The sequence below is a fragment of the Nyctibius grandis genome, chromosome Z (assembly GCF_013368605.1).
Source record: "Nyctibius grandis isolate bNycGra1 chromosome Z, bNycGra1.pri, whole genome shotgun sequence".
Classification (NCBI taxonomy): domain Eukaryota; kingdom Metazoa; phylum Chordata; class Aves; order Nyctibiiformes; family Nyctibiidae; genus Nyctibius; species Nyctibius grandis.
Window position 1 is genome coordinate 279,939 of NC_090695.1, and position 19,552 is coordinate 299,490.

A 19,552-nucleotide genomic window follows, 5' to 3' on the forward strand; every position below is an offset into this window, starting at 1 on the left:
GGGCTGCAGAGGGTATATAACATCACCTGATCACTTTTTTTGGACAAAATATTTCACAAAGTATCTGAATGCTTATGATGATGAGGGCATGGGTTAAAACTCCCCTTTAAATGGAAGCTTCTCCCAAAGAGGATGCTTTGCAAAGAGTTGCTTTGCAGCACTTGCATGTAAAACAGCTTTTTTTTTAAAAAAAAAAGCAAGTGATTAAAATTCATATGGGACAGCCTCTAATTTTTCCGGTGACCAGCTCTTTAGAAACTCCCTGCATACCCAGTGTGAGACTAAGCACACTGAAACAGTATTGTTTGAGGCAAAATACACAGCATGGAGTTAATTTGCTCCAAGTGTTGGGGTGGTGGAAAGGTGGATCGTTTAGTGATTGCTCATAGCTGAGGCTGTGGGGTTCGCAGCAATCTGTGCTTCAGGACACGTATTATCTGCAGGGCAATGCAACCATCTCCTCCTCTGGTCTTGCTCTCTCTCCTCCTGTTACTACCTGACGAGGTGCATTGGGTGTTGGTGCCTTTCACACCTTTGGGTGCTGCAGGAGGCATTTGCACTCCTGAAAGCGGATTAAAAGCTTTGGGGGGACATCCAGGATCCTTTGGAGAGGCAGAGCAGCCGACGATGCCCTGACTGATTGCTTCTTGCTTTTCTTAGAGGAACAAAAGATCCCTTGTGTGCCCAAACCCTGGCCGTGGCTCTGATTTCCTTGTGTGTCATCACTCTGGACAGAAGCCTGGAGTCGAGCAAAAATCCCCTTGAAACTCTATTTGTGCTGACGTCAGCCCCACCAGCAGCTTTCCACACACGAGCAGGGATGGTTTCTCACTTCTCACCCTGACCCACGTTCCTCCTGATGAATATGTCCCCTTAGTTGTTGCCAGCTCCATGGAGGTGACCGAACTTTGCACGGTGACAGTGCAACACCATCTTCCCAATCCCAGCCTTTGGGGGCTTTATTTAAAGGTTAGATGTTCCCCTTCGTGTCCACAGCCCTGTTTTTCTTCTCCCCGGCTATCCTTGGCCAGCTTGGCTTGTTGGTGTGATCACCGTGTTGTCTCCACATGCTGAGCTAGGTTTGTTACAGAAATCACTGCAGTGTGCTTAAAGTAGTGAATATATTTGTGTGTCTTTTCTGTCTTTGGCCCCTGTCTCTTTCTTTAGTGCCAGTTGGGTTCACTCTGGGTGCAAGCCAGGACTTGCTAGTCCAAGTAAAGTTTCTTAATGCCTTTTTTTTTTTTAAAAAAATCATACATTATGCTTAATAAAATGCAAAATGGAACAGCACTAGGTGATAGAGGTATGTAGGGTGAATAGCATTGCTGATGGGGCAGGAGAATGGGACCTCCAAAGGCTGTCAAACATCTTTCAGAGATGAGGAGCAGGGAGTGAAGGTGATCTTTCGCATATGTGGACTTCTTAATTAGCATGTCAGCTAATAAACACAAAATAATGTTCAAATCTAGCAGTGAAAAAGATCTCAGGTCATAAAGGACTTGCAAAAGCCTCCGAAGAAGCGTGTGGACTGGGTGACGAAGTAAGTGCCGTGCTTTTTATTTAGTTGTGTGTCCATTGGGCTGATGCTTTAACAGATGCATGATGTCTGCAAAGCTGTTGCATGTGGTCAGACAAAAACATCTCGATCTGATCCATGTGTAACTCTACTAAATTGGAAATTACAAGTTGTGTGGAAATAATCCATGTCTTGCAGAGACACAGGTGCTGGTTGGACCCTGTGTGGCCACGACCGCTCTCTTTTTCTGCTGTGGGGTGCGAGGCTGGGGCTGGAAAAGAGCAGAAATTGTGGCACTGATGGAGGCAGGGAGGGCTGTGTGCATGGGGGGGGTGTATTTTGATAGTGCTTCAAATCTCAAGCTTTACAAGAGGATTTAAAACCATACAATGAGAGCACGGGTAGGAGTTAAAAGAGCGATTAACCCCCCGACAGAGGGGCAAGAGGAATCAGACTGGCACAATAAATAAGGCTGAATGCTGTGTTGTATTAAAGGCAGGGAAGGGGTTTAGGTCTCCTGGTGAATGAGGCTGCGTCAGGGCTTTGCGGTGAGCTGCGGGGCCGATCTGTGCTGCTGCTCAGCAGGGCTTTGCAGCAGGTACCATCTCAAAAACTAAAGCTCTGAGTTAAAAATAGGGTCAGAATAAAAAAAAAACACTTGATATACTTGAATTTGGGAAGGGGAGGAATCAAGGGGGATCTCTTCTGTTTTAGAGGTAGGAGGTTTGGAAAAGCTCTCCCATAAACATGCCAGTGCTGGTGTTAGACCTCAGGGTTTGCAAAAGCAGCTGGATGCAACTTCTCCAGAGGTGATACAAAGAAAAAAACTTGAGAGACTCCAGGTAATGTTTCCCAAGGACTGAAGGAGAGACCCCGCTTCCAGTCTTACTTACCCTGCTGTGGGAGGGGACGGAGATGCTCTGAGGATAAATGACTGACTTTTTGTTTTTGAGGCAATTTGGAATGAGAACGATGCTGTTTGCTAGCAGCTTTAATCATAAACGAGACAGCCCTTATAGAAAAATCATAAATACTCGTAATGGCAGAGCACTGGCACGGGAGAGCGTACGGTACAGAAAGGTCAGTGCTTGACTAAGAGTAATGATTGTGCGTGCAAAATACCACCGGCTTGGAAGGGGTCGTGACAGGCTACATCAGACACATAATTACTGCTGCGGTGTGGAACTGTTGGAGCTCTGATGTGTGAAAACTGTGACACCAAATATCATTAAACATTCAAAATGATGTTTACGAGCATCGTAATTACATCATAGAATCATGGAATGGTTTGGGTTGGAAGTGACCTTAAAGATCATCTAGTTCCAACCCTCCTGCCACAGGCAGGGAGACCTTCCACTAGACCAGGTTGCTCAAAAGTTCACAAAAGTGCAAAGATATTCCCAACCACACTCAGGTTTTCAAAAAATATATGAGCCTAAAAACATTACAGGTAATTTCAAAGAAGTTTTTAAACTACTACCCAGCAGAGCACAAAGAGTGCCCTTGCCCATCTCCTAGTCGCTGCTTGCAGTCCCACATCCTCACTGAAGTTCTGGAGGCCTCAGGATGGAGAATCCAGAGTGCCCAAAAGTCAGTGGTCCCACTGATTTCTGAAAATCACTTTCCTGGGTTTTCCTAATGTAAATCAACTGTAATTAAATAGATTGTAGTGTAGGAGTTTTACAAGCACTGGTGGCTCATGATGGTCAAGGTGATGAAGTCTGTAGGAAGGACCTTCTTTCTCAGACTGCCATGGGGTTGAAGAAGAACTGACTTGTCCTCCTTGTGCCCACAGAGCTGAACTTCTGGGGTGACATCTCACCAACTTGGGGAGAACAAAGCCGGTGTGATTCTTGCCCCTCTGTGATGCTCTTTGAGAGGACACAGTAGGAAGCCTCCTTCATTGCAGTGCTCCACAGAGGCCAGCTGCTGCTTGCAGGTGGCTTGGGCTGGAGCCAGGGATGCGCTGCGGTGCGATCCCAGCGCAGAAAAAAGCACTAGGGTGCCAGAGAGCTGATAAAATTGGCCGGGTGCGTGTTTTGCTTTCGTTAGAAACAGCGCACAAAAGAATTGCTGACCTCGTTTTAGTGTGGCCGAGGAGTTCTTCTCCACTGGGGTATGCACAGCATAAATCGTTTGAGAAGGTCATCCGTCCGTCCTGCCTGCCCTCAGGAGTTGGTGGAAAGCCTGGAGACAGCTCAGCATTTTGCAGAAATCCACTATTTAGCAACTTTGAGTACGCAGGATTTTCCCCGCTATCAAAGGTGCATTTCCAGCTGGCTGGGGAGAAAGGACCTTAATGAGCTGGGACCAGTGGGTCTCCCACCGCTCTCGCGGGAGGAGTAACTGGTTTGCTGGATAAAAGCGCTCTGACCTCTGCAAAGACATCTTAATTGCACCGTGGTTTTTGATCTCACGGCGTTAGAAACATCAGATTGGTATGAGTGTTAAATAGTGTTGTACAGAGGGAAGGTGACGCTTCGTGGTGCTGGTGACCATCGCAGAAGATAAAGCTAATTGGCACGTTGCCTGTGCTTTGAGCATCATGCTGTGTGCTCATCCTTTCTCATTTGGGGCCAAACTGGTACTTTTAGGCTTTTCCTCAGCAACTGGGAGATTCAAGCCCATATTTTCTCTCTGGTTTCTTGCTAAAACCCAGGGGTGTGTGACCAAATCTGCTCTGAAGCTGCAGAGGACAGAGCCCAAGGGGGTACATTGCTCAGTAGAGGAAACGCATGGACCTGTTGGAGCGGGTCCAGAAGAGGCCACAGAAATGATCAGAGGGCTGGAGCACCTCTGCTGTGAGGACAGGCTGAGAGAGTTGGGGCTGCTCAGCCTGGAGAAGAGAAGGCTCCGGGGAGACCTTCTAGCACCTTCCAGTACCTGAAGGGGCTACAGGAAAGCTGGAGAGGGGCTTTTTACAAGGGCATGGAGTGATAGGACGAGGGGGGACGGTTTTAAACTGAAAGAGGGGAGACTGAGATGAGATATTGGGAAGAAATGTTTTACGCTGAGGGTGGTGAGACACTGGCACAGGTTGCCCAGAGAGGTGGTAGATGCCGCATCCCTGGAAACATTCCAGGTCAGGTTGGACGGGGCTCTGAGCAACCTGATCTAGTTGCAGATGTCCCTGCTCATGGCAGGGGGGTTGGACTAGATGACCTTTAAAGGTCCTCTCTAACCCAAACCATTCTATGATTCTACATCGTCCCTGATGCATCTTCTTGAGTAAGACCCTGGATGGGCTGTGCATGATCTAATGTCCCCCAGGGACACCCGCAAGAGCTGAGTGACGTTACACCAGGCTTTGGTATTGCTGACATGGGATATTGCTGTTTTCTTTCTCTAGTTGGTTGCATAAAGGTGCAACGTTATCTTACAGTTGTGGTGGTATCAGGATGGAGAAGGGCTACAGCAGCTCTAGGGCGGTTCTGGCCAAAATATGTTTTGGAGCTGTGAGCGTAGGTTGTTGGTGCAAAAAATTCATTCTTCTACCCCATCAGATAAGCCACTGTATAAAGAGTTATCTACCTCCAAAAAATAAAAACAGAAGGAAAAAAAAATTGTGTAGGGTAACCCATGCTATTTATGAAAGATACAGTGTAAAAAAGATCCAGATGAATATATAGCACTTCATCGCTGTCATTAGCACTTGGGGGGATGCAATCCAATGGTAATTAAATTATCACATTTTTATATATCACTAGCAACACAATGTAATAGCTACGCTCTTTTTTAGCCTGCACAGCGCTGTCAAGACAGAAGTGTGTTAAAGCCTGTTGTGCATCGGGGCTTTATGGGTGTTATTGTTGTGGTCAGGCTAAATTCAAACGACGGTACTTAAGGCATTTTTAATCTTCAGATTGCTTTATGAACACTAATCCTCTGAGCATCCCAAAAGAAGTAGGTTAAGTATGATTTCCACAGTGGAAATGCAGAGAGGCTCATTGACTCGTTCCCCAACGTGGAGAATTAGTGTCGGATCTGGGATTAAGGCTGGAGCGACCCCTGATAATTATTCACAGGGTCTGGCTCTGCCCTCGTTTGCTTTGGATGTTTTTCGCTCTCAGAGGAGCCGTGATTTTAGCGCAACTGGTTTCGTTCTCACTGCTGAGATCGAGACGTTGTGTGGTCGTTTGCTTAAAGCTGCTGGTATCAGTAATGGTTTCCTCAAGAGATGACTGTGAGAACAAGCCCTAGAAGTTCTAGGTCCCTTCTCATGGCTTTATATTTATTGCTTTAAAGCTAACACTGGAAAAATTCTGACTGTGATGTAGATCTGGAGAAGATTTGGGGTCTATTTGTCTTCAAATACTCCTGCTTTCAAGCAGTGTCGGTGAAGGCTAAAGATCTTTGAGGTATACATATGCCCTGAGATGTCCCCTTTCTCTTCTTGACACATGAAAGGTGATGGGGACCATCAGTCTCCTTGGGTTCTCCTTTGCTATTGCCATGGCTTGACCGTCCCCTTTCCTGCAATCAGGAGTTTCCAGGGACGTTCAGCCCTCACTTAACCAGGTGAATTGATGGGAAATCATATATTACAATGACTAATGACATTCCCAGGCTGAGAACTGCGTATGAAAACACTGAGCAGTGCCTCACCTCTGACTGCTCTGCTGCAAGCAAAATGAGCGCAGCTCTTAGGACAGTTGGAGAGCTGTGTCTAAACGGGCGGGCTTGAAGTTTGAACATTTCTACACACCTTTCCCAGGCTGTTTGGAGACACCTCCAAGGGTAGCGGTATTCTTTTAATTGCCACAGGTGAAGGATTGACTGCTTAAATAAGCAGGGAAATCCATTTCCTTGCTGCAAAGGCTGGTAATTAGCAGCCAGTCCTAATCAGCACAGGTATCTGTTTGAAGTGCCCTTTCTTTTTGTAGACATCTGACTTTTTCTTTTTGCCTTGGGCAGCACCTTTAGATGTTGCCTTAATAAAAAACCTGATGTCTTCTAGACTTTCAGAATAGATATAAGGAAGAAATGTTTTACGCTGGGGGTGGTGAGACACTGGCACAGATTGCCCAGAGAGGTGGTAGATGCCCCATCCCTGGAAACATTCCAGCTCAGGTTGGATGGGGCTTGGAGCAACCTGGTCTAGTGGAAGGTGTCCCTGCCCGTGGCAGGGGGGTTGGAACTGGATGATCTTTAAGGTCCCTTCCAACCCAAACCAGTCTATGATTCTATGATATTTTTCACATATTGTGAAAACTCCAGTGACTGCATTATTCATTTTTTGGGGGCTGGATGCCTCTCCCATCTCTTGCTGTGTCACCAAGGGTGAGAGTCTTGATGGGTGTTGCTCATAACATGACAAATGTCTACAAAAAAAGAGGTGCGTTACTCACCTCCATAGCAGCTTATGAACAGGTATTACTGCTTGAAGAGGGCGCGTTGAAATAGCAAAGTGAAGCAAAATATTCAAATTGCACGGAGAGAATCCCAGCCTGGCTTGGTTGGAAGGGACCTCTGGAGATCATCCACTCCAACCCCCTGCCAAAGCAGGGTCACCCACAGCACGTTGCACAGGGTCGCGTCCAGGTGGGTTTTGAATATCTCCAGAGAAGGAGACTCCCCACCCTCCCTGGGCAGCCTGTGCCAGGGCTCTGCCACCCTCACAGCAAAGAAGTTCCTCCTCATATTCAGATGGAACTTCCCATGTTTCAGTTTGTGCCCGTTGCCCCTTGTCCTGTCACTGGGCACCACTGAGAAGAGTCTGGCCCCATCCTCTTGGCACCCACCCCTAAGGTATTTGTAAGCATTGATAAGATCCCCCCTCAGTCTGCTCTTCTCCAGCTGAACAGACCCAGCTCTCTCAGCCTCTTCTCATAAGAGAGATGCTCCAGTCCTCTGACCATCTCTGTGCCCCTCCGCTGGACTCTCTCCAGTAGTTCCTTGTCTTTCTTGAACTGGGGGGCCCAGAACTGCACACAGTTACTCCAGATGTGGCCTCACCAGGGCAGTGTAGAGGGGGAGGAGAACCTCCCTCGACCTGTTGGCCACACTCTTCCTAATGCACCCCAGGACACCATCGGCCTTCTTGGCCCCAAGGGCACATTGTTGGCTCATGGTGAGCTTGTTGTCCACCACAACTCCCAGGTCCTTCTCCACAGAGCTGCTTTCCAGCAGGTCACCACCCAAACTGTCCTGGTGCATGGGGTTATTCCTCCCTAGTGCAGGACCCTACACTTGCCTTTGTTGAACTTCATGAGGTTCCTCTCCGCTCAGCTCTACAGCCTGTCCGGGTCTCACTGAATGGCAGCACAGCCTTCTGGGGTATTGGCCACTCCTCCCAGTTTTGTGTCATCAGCACACTTGCTGATTGTACACTTAGTCCCTTCATCCAGATCATTGATGAATAAGTTAAATGTGGCAGTCCATAGGCTGTATCAGATGCCACCAACGCTTGCAGCCCTCAGCTTTGGAGGTGCTGTTGCCCCTCGCATTGAAGAAATAATCCTGGACTTTGTTCTGGTTGGACTTCTGCACCTTGCTGGTTTTGTAAGCGTCTCTGATGGATGGCGGCTGTAGCTCATGTTATTATATTAGTTTTCCAGGCTGTGGGTCATCTTGGAAAGCTGCTCTGAGTGATGAAACAAAAGCACTGCAGATCCATGGGGGTGAAGGTTGGGAGGTTGCATCTTGCAGTGCCTCATACCTAGTTTTGAGCTGTAGCAGTGACATGTGGCGGGGACAGCATCTTCAGACATCGTTGAAGCCTAATCCCCATTGCACGCCCCACATTGCTGGACGAGCATGAGTACGTTGCATGGCAGCATGTGAGCTGTTTGCGGTGGGGAGAAGAGCACTGATGCATGTTGTAGTGGCATAACAACCCATGGTGGCAGCCCTGAGATGCACAGGAGTGACATAAGCCCCAGGAGGAGCAGTGACAGCATTGCCATGCTGCAGCAGAGCTGGTGCTCACCCATAACATTTCATTTTATCCAGGCTTTTATTTCCATAGTAATTTTCTTCTGTGCTGATGCTGCCAAAATGGACTGTATTTCAAGCAACCATGTTGCGTACTGCACCTGCACAATGGCCAAATCTTTCAGTATTTTTTTATTCTGTGCTGAATACAAGCAAGTTCTACCTGGTTTTAACCCTTTCTGCTCATTGAGCAGCCTGTTTGCTACCAGCCGCTCAATGGGGTTTATCTATCTTTCCCTGCTGGCACCAGCAGTTGGTTAATTTGTACACTGAAGAAGGGAAAGTGTCTGCAGCCTTTATTCCTGAAGACTTTTATTCCTGAAGTTGGAAAAGAAATGACTGAACGTGCATTTTTCCACCAAAAAAACAACAGAAGAAACACATTACTGCAAACGCAGGCGCTTGAGTGGCCTTGCTGTCTTGCTTGGAAGCCAGCAGCTTGCTCTTTGTTTTATTTTATTTTATTAGTATAATACAACTCCAGAAGTTTTCTTGGGCCATGGAGAACCCACCTGGCCCGTTTCATGGAGCAACACATCAGCTGTTAGGGCAAATTCTTGAGAAACTCTGGAAAAACGTGACCTGGCAGGGCGGCTACAACAGCAGTAAATAGTGTTGGCCATGGTTTTTATCACTAGGTTCAGTGTCTTTTGGAGAATGATGGTACTTTTAAAAAGATAAGCCAGAGGGAGGGGAAAACCACTCGGGAGGCAACATAAAAAGCAGGTTGTGATGGGACCTGAAGCCTGCAGAGACTGTGGGTCTGGAGAGCTCCTTGCATGGGCTTCCTTGTGGGTTGGTCACTGCCTCCTCCAACCAGGCATACCCCAATAGCTGATATGGAGAAGCTATGAAAGAGGTCAAAATTGGTAACAGGAGGTCTTGATTATGAATCTTAGATAGAAAAAAAAACAGGTTACAAAATATTACTGTGTAGCAGTGCTTACTTGATGCCAAAGAATGCATAATTCCTCTTTTTTGAGCTTTATTGGCTTCATTCAACTGAAGAGTCTCTCCCAGACTGGTGTAGTTTTCATCTTCTGGCTTAAAAAAGGTGGGGGAAATGTTTCCTGAAACGTGCAGCTTGGGCAGGACTTGTTATGCTGAGAAGGGTAAGAAGCAACAATTCTCAAGTAACTTTTAGACAAGTGCAGCTCTAAGCCAAGCCACCTTTGCCTTTGCAGAGCTCCTTTTGCAGGCCCAGTGCTTGCTGGCAGAGATCTTGGTTGTCACCTCTTTCTTCTGCTTCTCCCTCACCTCTGATGAAGGATAGTCCATTCATCCCTGCTTGCAGCCCATGCCAAAGCCTCTCTATCTGCTCCTTCCTTTGTAGCTGACATGAGTTTTATGCGTTGCATCCTACTGATGCTCAACATGGGACATTCAGTACTGGAGCTCAGCGAGTGGCTGTCCACAAAGATGATCAAAGCAGAGGTGAAACTTCTCATCTACTTTAACCAGAGATAAACCATGATAAATCACTGCTATCACCTGTCCCAGGAACCGCTGCTATGGGTTTATCCAGCACACTTCTGGTTTTGGTGTTTAGTCTTCCTTCTTCACTTTGGAGCTGGTTTTTCTCCGTTGGGTTCATGTGTCTGGTGGCTCATGCTACAAAAAGAGCTTATCACACACCCAAGGGAAGTCTAAAGGTACAATTGGCACGTTGGCAGCCCCGTGCCTGGATCCTGCCAGCTGGCTGCCTGCAGGAGAGTCACGGTGGCTTTGCCAAGACGTGCGGCGGGCACGTAACCGTGACTTAGCAAGTCCTCGGTGAGATGTGCAGGCTGTCCACACCCAGGATTAGTCACTGGGAACACGGGCTCTGGGTTGTTGGCTGCCTGGGTGAGGTTGTGCTCAGTTCAGAGCCGGTATTTCTGCATTAACTGCCTGATAGCTGGAGTGGTTGGAGGTTTCTCTTGCTGGTTGATGCCCAGGAGAGCAGTGGAGCTAGCCAGGAAATTGGATTAAAATATACTTTATGAATCGATCCCTGAAAAAATATAAACATGGCTGGAAATTAGCTCACCAGTTCTCTCCTGCTGGAAGCGTCGGAAAGTTGTGTTTTGCACCAAAATGTTACATGTTTGACTTGACTGAGGGTTTTTTCCAAACCGATTATTTTGACCCTAGAAGGAGCTGAGATGTACGTGCCTGACAGTGGAGGACAGTAATGGTGTGGTGTTGCAGCCTCTCTTCTCCTCTCTTGCTGGTGTGAACTCGAACGGAGTATCTTAAGTGGAAATGTATTTTTATGATGTTTCCTGATGTCAAGAGAACTGCAAGGTGTGAATTTGTTGTTGCAGTCGTATATAGGATTTTGTGCGCCTGCATTCAGCTGTGATTCATGAAAGCTGGGCAGAGTCCGGGAGGTTTAATTTAATTTTATTTAAAACACATTCAATTATGTACTTACAGATTACCCCAATAGCTCTCATATTTTGGGAGCTTATATTAAATCCTACAGTGAAAACTCTCTCCTTCCCAAAGTCCGTGGCCAAATTGCAGAGGTGTTGGGTTTGCCGTGTGCTGACGATGCCCTGGGGAGCAGATCCCACTGCAGCAGAGGCTTTTGCTCCCTGTGTCGTCGGATCTTTGCCTGGAGGGATGTAGTTCTCCTGAAAACGAGCTTCTCTTATTGCTTTGGTCCTTCTCTGCCTTGCAGCTCAAGCACATTAAACTGATTAATTATTGCGATGTGTGTAGTGGGTACCACGTTGTGCACCCATGGTGGGAAGGACTCGGTATTTTAATACAGCCATGATGACTTGTGCAGGTTTCTTTGTGTAAATGATTAATTTTGCAGGTAGAAAAAAGCATTTGGATGAGTCTTGTGCTCTGTGCAAGGCTCAAAAGCTACACGAGGTGATGCACCCTCAAATTCCCCGTGCCAAGTCCTGTGCCCTATAGGTATCTGGTGGGCTGTGCTAGTTCCAATGGCATAAAAGCTGCTTCTATGACCCAACATCAGTGGCTGCTCCCATCATGGATGGAGAAAGGTTTGCATCAGCCCCTCGGTGCCAGGATAACGCTTCCTACTCCTGCAAAGCATTTTCATACACGCAGATAAAAAGATCCTGTGTGTATTTGCTTGAATTTTGTTATCCTGGTGCTGGTCCACCTGTAGCCTTTTGTAAGCAAATTTGGTGTGTGCTTGGAAAGGGCAAGACTGCCTGAGCCTTCTGTTAATGAGCATAGGGAATCAAATGACTTCTGCTATTTCCTCATTTTAGGGTGCTTGATTTCACAGCTTCAATATTTTTAATGTATTTTGAGCGTAGAGGAACCCTTCTGGGTATCTGTGTTTTAATAGCTCAGCAGTAGGCTACTCGAGCAAGTTTCACAACTAGTTGCCCATGTTTTGTTGAGTAAAATCTCAAATGCTTGAGTGAAGGCGTTGGAAAAAAATATATAATATTAGAAGCTGATGTTCAGCCAATGCCTGTTAATAGTTCTCCAGATGAATGTCACGCAGCAGAGGTTTATGGCAGTGTATAAAGAATGGGCTTCCCGACACTGGGCTACGTGCTCCAGAGGTGGAGAAAGCAGCAGGGGTTCATCTCCTGATGACTCTGCAAGCCCTTGGAGATGTTCAAAGCTGTTTGTTTCAGCTGGGATTTATCATAACTGTGTATTATTCACCATTACTTTGGTAGAGTCCAGAATAAATTCAGCGTTCATAGTGCAGGCAGTAACAAGGCGAGGGAGATGGAGGCGCGTGAAGATGGAAGATTGTCGCGTGATGTGAACGAACCGTTAACAAGAAAACGGATTAATTTGCTTTTCTTTTGATTAAATTGCTTTTCTTCTCTGCCACAGGGACGAGAAGAACCAGTCCATCATCGTGAGCGGGGAGTCAGGCGCCGGGAAGACGGTCTCTGCCAAATACGCCATGCGCTTCTTTGCAACCGTCGGTGGTTCTGCCAGCGAGACCAACATCGAAGCCAAAGTCCTCGCGTCGAGCCCGATTATGGAGGTAAAAGCTGCATAATTTCCTTTGTCCTGCTTGGAGTGATCGCTGTGTCTCTCCAGAAGCCTCAAAAACAGTGAGAGCCATAGTGGCTTGTGAGCCCAACCTGATTTGCAGCCTCACAGCAGCCCTGAGCTGGTCTGAAAATACAGAAATACACCGATAACCTCCATTTAACCCACCCCAGTTGCTCCTGTTTGGTCTTGAAGCTGAGCCCGTGCATCCCCAGCACGGCTCCAGGAGCTGGGCTTTGATGAGGCTCCGGAGTGGAGAGCGTGAGCGGTGCTGCCAGACCCCTTAGTATTTTTTCATCTTCTTCCTCTTCTTGCCACCGCATGGTACCTCCTATTCTGCTTTAATTGTACAGGCATGAAGTAGAAGGAAAAGAAATAACTTAATCTATTTGGGGTATTTCAATGTAGTTTTATTTTTGTTCATTTTCTGTTGCTATCAGTGGTATAGGGGAATAACAAGTCCCATTATAGGGAAATCCCTGCTCTGAAGGAAAAAAATGCCTTTTATAAATATAAAAGAAAGGGAAAAAATGGCTTTCGTAGAATCATGGAATGGTTTGGGTTGGAAGGGACCTTAAAGACCATCTAGTTCCAACCCCCCTGCCACGGGCAGGGACACCTTCCACTAGACCAGGTTGCTCCAAGCCCCATCCAACCTGACCTTGAACACTGCCAGGGAGGGGGCAGCCACAGCTGTCTAATAGACACGGAGGTGGTGGCTGATGCAGGATGAAAACCTAGCCCACCCCAGCCCGAGAGGCAGCGTACATGGTCTAGCATCGTGCTGCCCCATGTGGGGTGCAAGCTGGAACGGTAGAACAAGCGATGGTGCAGATGAGCAGTAAGAAAAGCCATGAAGGTGTACATCTGGCAGAGGACACTTGGGGATCTGTCGCAGCGTGGGCTTCACGCTGTTCTCCTCCTTCTCCTGTGCCTCTGTGAAATGTAGGTGCAATACCTGGGAACACTTAAAAGCATCCAAGGAGAAATTCATAGTGCACACTATTCTTCTGTGTGACTCCATAATTTTATTGCTCTAATTTTCTTGCCTGTGTTCAGTTCTGGATGTAATTTCTAAGTGCTGAGGCCAGGGAGCCTGTCTGTCTTTGTTGGAAATGGATGAGAACGTTGCCCACGCAAAAAAAAAAAACATAAAAGAAAACTGCCTGGTTTACAAAAACCCCGAAGTTAAAATGTAAGATGGAGTAGAGGAACGTGCATGTCATGGAATAGTCCTTAGCGCTGAGGTGTGGCTGTGTTTGATGTGTGGGATAAGGTGATGATGGTATTCTGGATGCTCAATTCAGCATGCAAAGTATCTAGTTGTAGTGTTTGTTGTAGCAGGTTATGAACTCCTTATTTTCTAGGGAATGGGCGTTGGGTTCTGGGCAGAAGTGGAGTGTGTGTGCTCTGCCTCTGCCCCGCTGCCTTTATGTATGGTCTGGGATGCATGTGGGAGGTGGGGGCTGTGGGTCTGGGAGCGCCATGAGCGGTGGGGACGGGTGAGCTGCAGTAAAGGTGTAAATAAATTGTCTTTGAAGCCCTTTAAAAAAAGGCAGGGCTTGCTGAGGTGGTCTGCAAGGAGAGCCTGGGAAGGGCAGCCAGCCTTCGAGAGGTGCCTGAGGGCTCTTTCATGTACACATCCATTCCCTTCTGTCCCTTCTCCTATGCTTGCTTGAGGCTCATCATCTTGGAACAGGGGAATGGTGGTAGAAAATAAGGCTGCTGTAGCCATGAATGGGAATATTGACTTTCTCCAGCCTTTTTGTATCACCACGAGTTGCTTCACCTCGAATCCTGTGTTCAGTTCTGGGCCCCTCACTACAGGAAAGACCTTGAGGTGCTGGAGCGAGTCCAGAGAAGGGCAAGGGAGCTGGTGAAGGGTCTGGAGCACAAGTGTGATGAGGAGCGGCTGAGGGAGCTGGGGGTGTTTAGTGTGGAGAAAAGGAGGCTGAGGGGAGACCTTCTCACTCTCTACAACTGCCTGAAAGGAGGGTGTAGCGAGGTGGGGGTCGGTCTCTTCTCCCAGGTAACAAGTGATGGGATGAGAGGAAACGGCCTCAAGTTGTGCCAGGGGAGGTTTAGATTGGAGATCAGGGACAATTTCTTCATGGAAAGGGTTGTCAATCATTGGAACAGGCTGCCCAGGGCAGTGGTGGAGTCCCCATCCCTGAAGGGATTTAAAAGCCGTGTAGATTTGGTGCTGAGGGACATGGGTTAGTGGTGGGCTTGGCAGTGCTGGGTTAATGGTTGGATTTGATGATCTTAAAGGTCCTTTCCAACCAAAACGATTCTGTGATTCTGTGATTCTTTAGCTGCTTAATGCATTCACGTGTTTGCAGTGCTGCACCCCTGATGTTTTTATGTGGGCTGGATTCTCTCCTCTCCCTTCTGCCACCGCATGTGGCAGCATTACCTGCCGGGGAGTTGACAGGTAGGCATTGGAGAGGCATGAAGGGGCCCCAGCCGTGTCACCAAATCCATGGACCAAAGCCCAAACATCTGGAGATGGATTGCAGCTGGTTGCCCGCCTCTCACAGGACTTGATCACCTATGTCGCCCCCAGGAAAGCTGCCAGTGTTGACTGTTAGTGAGTAAAGGAGGAGGCATCTTATAAGACAAAGCAGGAGCGCTGTGGCTGTTGGGATGGAGATGATCTAATTACCATACAGATACTCATTTCTGTTTAATATGCATTTTTCTTCCATAAAAATTCTGGAGACACCATGTTTTCAGCGAAGAGTCCTCCAGGAAGTCACATCATTGCCCTGCCTTCTGCATGTGGGAAGGGTTTTTCCTCAAATCCTCCCGTGACTGTTTATGTAACACTGATTACAAACTGAAATGTTTAAATGATTTTAAAAATTAAATTGAAAATCCATGTTTAATTTTGTTTCACGCAGGCGATTGGAAATGCCAAAACAACAAGGAATGACAACAGCAGCCGCTTCGGGAAATACATTCAGATTGGCTTTGACAAAAGATACCACATCATTGGTGCCAACATGAGGACGTATCTGTTGGAAAAATCACGAGTTGTATTCCAGGTGAGGAGCTGTGCTTTTTTTTTTTCCCTTCTTTTCTTTCTTTAGGTGTTGTACTCTGAGAATTTAATAGTCTGAATATTTTCTTTGAATTAAAAAAAAAAAGGCTTTAGAAGTAGCTTTCCTGGTAGACACAGCTTCCAGATGTGTCTTTCAGGCTCAGTATTTTGCAGTTGTTCTTGATGATCCCAACCTGGTGACCTCATTCTGGAGGAATATGTACCTGGGAATGCTCCTTAGTTGGCCTCTGGTTGTTGCTTCGTCTGCCTGAGGCTGGAGCTGCGAGGAGGGACCGCTGCTCCTGGCCTGGCTGCTGGGCAGGGGTGGAAAGCCTTTCTCTGAGCAGCTGCTGAGATTTTTACTAAACCTCATAAAAAGCCAGGAAGAATAAATTGCAGTCAGCAGCCTTAAATTTTGAAGGTGGAAGGGAGGCAGGAGAAGGGCTGAGGAGGCTGGTGCCTCTGCCATGGCACATCGCATGGGTTTCTTGTGCAGGGCTCAGGACAAGCTTTCTTGGTTTGTGCTTGATATCTAGCTCAAAAGCACCTGCAAAACTTTTGTCCTTACATGCAAAAAAAACCCAAACCCAACTACAAAAATCTTAAAACCAAACAACGTTGGGAAGCCGCGAGTATAGGCCAGCTCTTTTAATGCTACTGTTGGTTTGCAACACGGTGCTTGCTAGCTAACTTAGCCCAGTTGTCCCAGAGAGGGGTAAGGCATGGAAGGCAATATTTATTTATTAATTATTTATATATTAGTGTACATTAGTAAATAAAAAGTTATTTATTTCCTTTGCAAGATGGGCAGTGTACTCTGATCAAGGCAAGGCTTGGCACCTCCTTTTTCCCAGGTGGCACAAAGTCCTCATCTTCTTGGTGGCACTGAGGAGGTCTTGATGGTGGGAAGCAGGGGATGGGGTCAGGGTGGCAGGGGGCTGAGGGTGGGAGCACTGCTGTAACCTCTTCTTGCCTCTGTAAACTTAGCATTTTCCCCCCGTAGGCGGAGGACGAGCGCAACTACCACATCTTCTATCAGCTTTGTGCCTCAGCGAGTCTTCCAGAATTCAAAGACCTTGGACTAAGTAAGTACTTCTACCTCCCTGCTTGCTGGTGGTGGCTGCCTGGGTATGATGGCAACAGGAAAACATTGTGGGGTTAGAAATGCAGATCATCGACGAGGTCGTGTGTGCCTGTTCAGTGGGAGGAGGGGAAGGGAGATGAGCTTGAAGGGCTTCTTCTCCCCAGTGGTGCCCAGGTTTGCTCATGCCATCTCCAGGGATGTGGCACCTTGGATCACAGAATCACAGAATCACAGAATCAACCAGGTTGGAAGAGACCTCAGGGATCATCGAGTCCAACCATTGCCCTGACACCACCATGGCAACTAGACCGTGGCACTAAGTGCCATGTCCAGGCTTTTCTTAAACACCTTCAGAGATGGTGACTCCACCACCTACACCATCCATCGTCACCTCTGCTGGGCGGCAGCTTGCTGCATGAAGTGTATGAAGTTTGTGTTGCGCTGGTCAGTGCTGTTAGGCTCCTGCAAGTGCTGCTGGTGTGTAGGAGCGGTTGCTGGAGGTTAGCCATGGTGGAAGAAGCCTGTGTATTTTGTAGAAACTACATTCAGAACCACAGTGAACCACATGCTGTAGTTCCACCAGCTGATGCAGGGAGATCACGTGTTAATATTGTAGGAAGCTCACATAAAGATCTGTATTTTAAATGAAGTGTGAGTATGGGTTGATCTGGCCAGTGTCTTGCAGCTTTGTTCTTTGGATCTGTTATTTTTTAGATGGGCTGTCAATGGTTCACTCCTTGCATGCACCCCAAGTTGTTTTTTTTCCCAGGATTTGCAGCAAAACCTCTGTAAGACGCCTGAACAAGAGGTTTTTCACTTGCAGCAAGGGGTGCAGAGATGTGTTGTAATTAATTTTTTAGCTTAAGTATTTGCTGTTGCTCAAAAAGAGAAGCAAAGCTTAAAACGTGCTTTTAAGTATTTAAAATGGTGAGGAGGGCAGGTTGTGATCTCAACACAGAGCATCTTGCTGCTGCAGAGTCTTCCATCTTGGCTACAGAGGAGTGGCAGATAGAGAGGTTTTTCAATATCTGGCTGATAGTAGACGTGTTAATGACTTTTTGAGTCACTGTAGGCACGTTGGCCACACTTACCGAGTGCTGGTGCTGAAATGGAAGCGCTCCTGTTCTTGTCCAGTTGTCACCAGTAAGCCTTGCTGCATGACCCAGCTGTAGTCCATGCTCTGCCCAGCGACACCAAACCAGACAACCACATCCTTGAGTTTGCTAAGGCGTAAGATAACTTCTGAGACTGGTCTAGATGAAACCGTAGTGTCTGTCCCAGGACACCTGGGTGGGAGGTGAAGGTTCTGCATGATTCACTGTGCACCAGCAGTAGTGTGAAACCTGGCTCCGTAGGTCAGGGCTTGTGATGGACCTGGGGCTCCTTTCAGTCTCTGAGGGTCCCAAAATGATGTCTCTCTGAGAGTGGCTTCCCAGCTACCATCAAAGAGTCGGTGTTTGGTCCCATTGCATGTGCACGACCCCAGAGCACATCTCTTTGAGCACTTCCACGCGTTCTGCCATGGGGTTATGTGCTTCATTTTTGCCACGATACCCTGAGTAACGCTGCTGTCTGCTGGCATCTTAAAATTCAGACATAAATTATTTCATCCCAGTCTGGGAGATGCGTTGATGTGGGAGAGCTCCAGCTCTGAGACCACCTTTTGCTTCTTAGGAACGTGTCTTTGGTGTTTCCTGCACCGTCACCTTGCAATAGCTTCAAAATACCTCCCCAGGGTATTTTGGGTGGGGATGGCTTCTGGGGGACAGGGATGTCAGGGTCAACACGGCTCCACCCTGACCTGTTGAATTAATAGTGCTGAGCAGTTTTCTGTGAGTGCAGACGCACACAATTCACTTATTTTTCTTTCTTTTGAGGGATTTTTTTAATTATTCATATTTTTTGTCAGATTTACTAGCCTGTATCTCGAGATGACTGGTCAAAACTCAAACTTATTTCCTCGTGTGAGTTGTACCTTACACGTCAACCTGGTCCTCCCCAGGCTTATACAAAACAAGGGGTATCTTGATGTGAAAATCCACCTTTTATTAGAGAGGAGGATGTATATTTTTCTATATCAAAAGTAGGAGCTGTTGCTTCTCCTTTGGGTCTTGCACATACAAAGAATTGTTGTTACTCTTATATTGCAAATTTTTGTTACTCTCTTTTATATTGCAAAATGCTGCAAAACAACGTCTCTAAACTCATGTGAGCCCAAGAGAGCAAACCAGTAAGCGTTGGCCCCTCAGCCAGAGCAATCCTAAAGGCTCACTTTTATACTAGAAAGTAAATATTTGACTTAAAATGTGGGAATCAGTGTGCAACGCGGTGCTTTTGACGTATGGTGTTTAACTTCATGATGCCTGGGCAATGGTGCAAAGCAGGAATATGTTTTATTTGTTTGCAGTGAATCAAAGGGTTTCTGTGGTTATTAAAATAATTGATATTGGAATATAAATATTGGGGTCGGTTATAACAGAGACGACTTGAGGCAGAAGCAGATCCCAATGTGGGTGGTTAAAGTTGGAGGCTGATGTCCTGATCACATCAACCACCGCCAGCCCTGGATGCGTCTTGCAGGGTGACGTGCAGCAATGTCAAGCTGTTGAAGCGACGTGCTCCATCATGGGTTGGGGGGACCAGGATGGACATGGGCTCTCTGACCCCAATCAGCATTTTCTGCCCCTTCTTCCCAATGCTCCGGCAATGAGCAGAGTTACTGAAACCTCCAAGTCCCAGGGCTTTGTATGCCAAAGAGAATTAAATGTTTTTCTTACAGCCTGAAAGTACAGCTAATGCAAAAGCCTGCGGGAGGGCTGGGAAGGGCTGGGGACCTTCTGGTGGCAACGTGAGTCAAAAAAAAGGGTGGTTTGCAGTGATTTTAAAGGTTACCAGCAGGCTGATGTGGAACAGCACAGTAGGCTGTTTTTCCTCATTATTTTCATGGCACTTGGGAAATATGTTTGTGAGTGTTATCGACCTTTCTGAGCTT

General features: G+C 47.1%; 1 protein-coding gene across 1 annotated transcript in view; it reads left to right on the forward strand.

Moving 5' to 3' along the window:
* MYO5B (myosin VB) overlaps nt 1–19,552 on the forward strand; it is a 158,771-nt gene that overhangs the window by 40,486 nt on the left and 98,733 nt on the right. Inside the window, exons 5-7 of the mRNA XM_068422068.1 lie at nt 12,269–12,425; nt 15,337–15,480; nt 16,480–16,561. Of these exons, the coding sequence (XP_068278169.1) occupies nt 12,269–12,425; nt 15,337–15,480; nt 16,480–16,561 (383 nt within the window). The remainder of the gene's footprint in view (nt 1–12,268; nt 12,426–15,336; nt 15,481–16,479; nt 16,562–19,552) is intronic.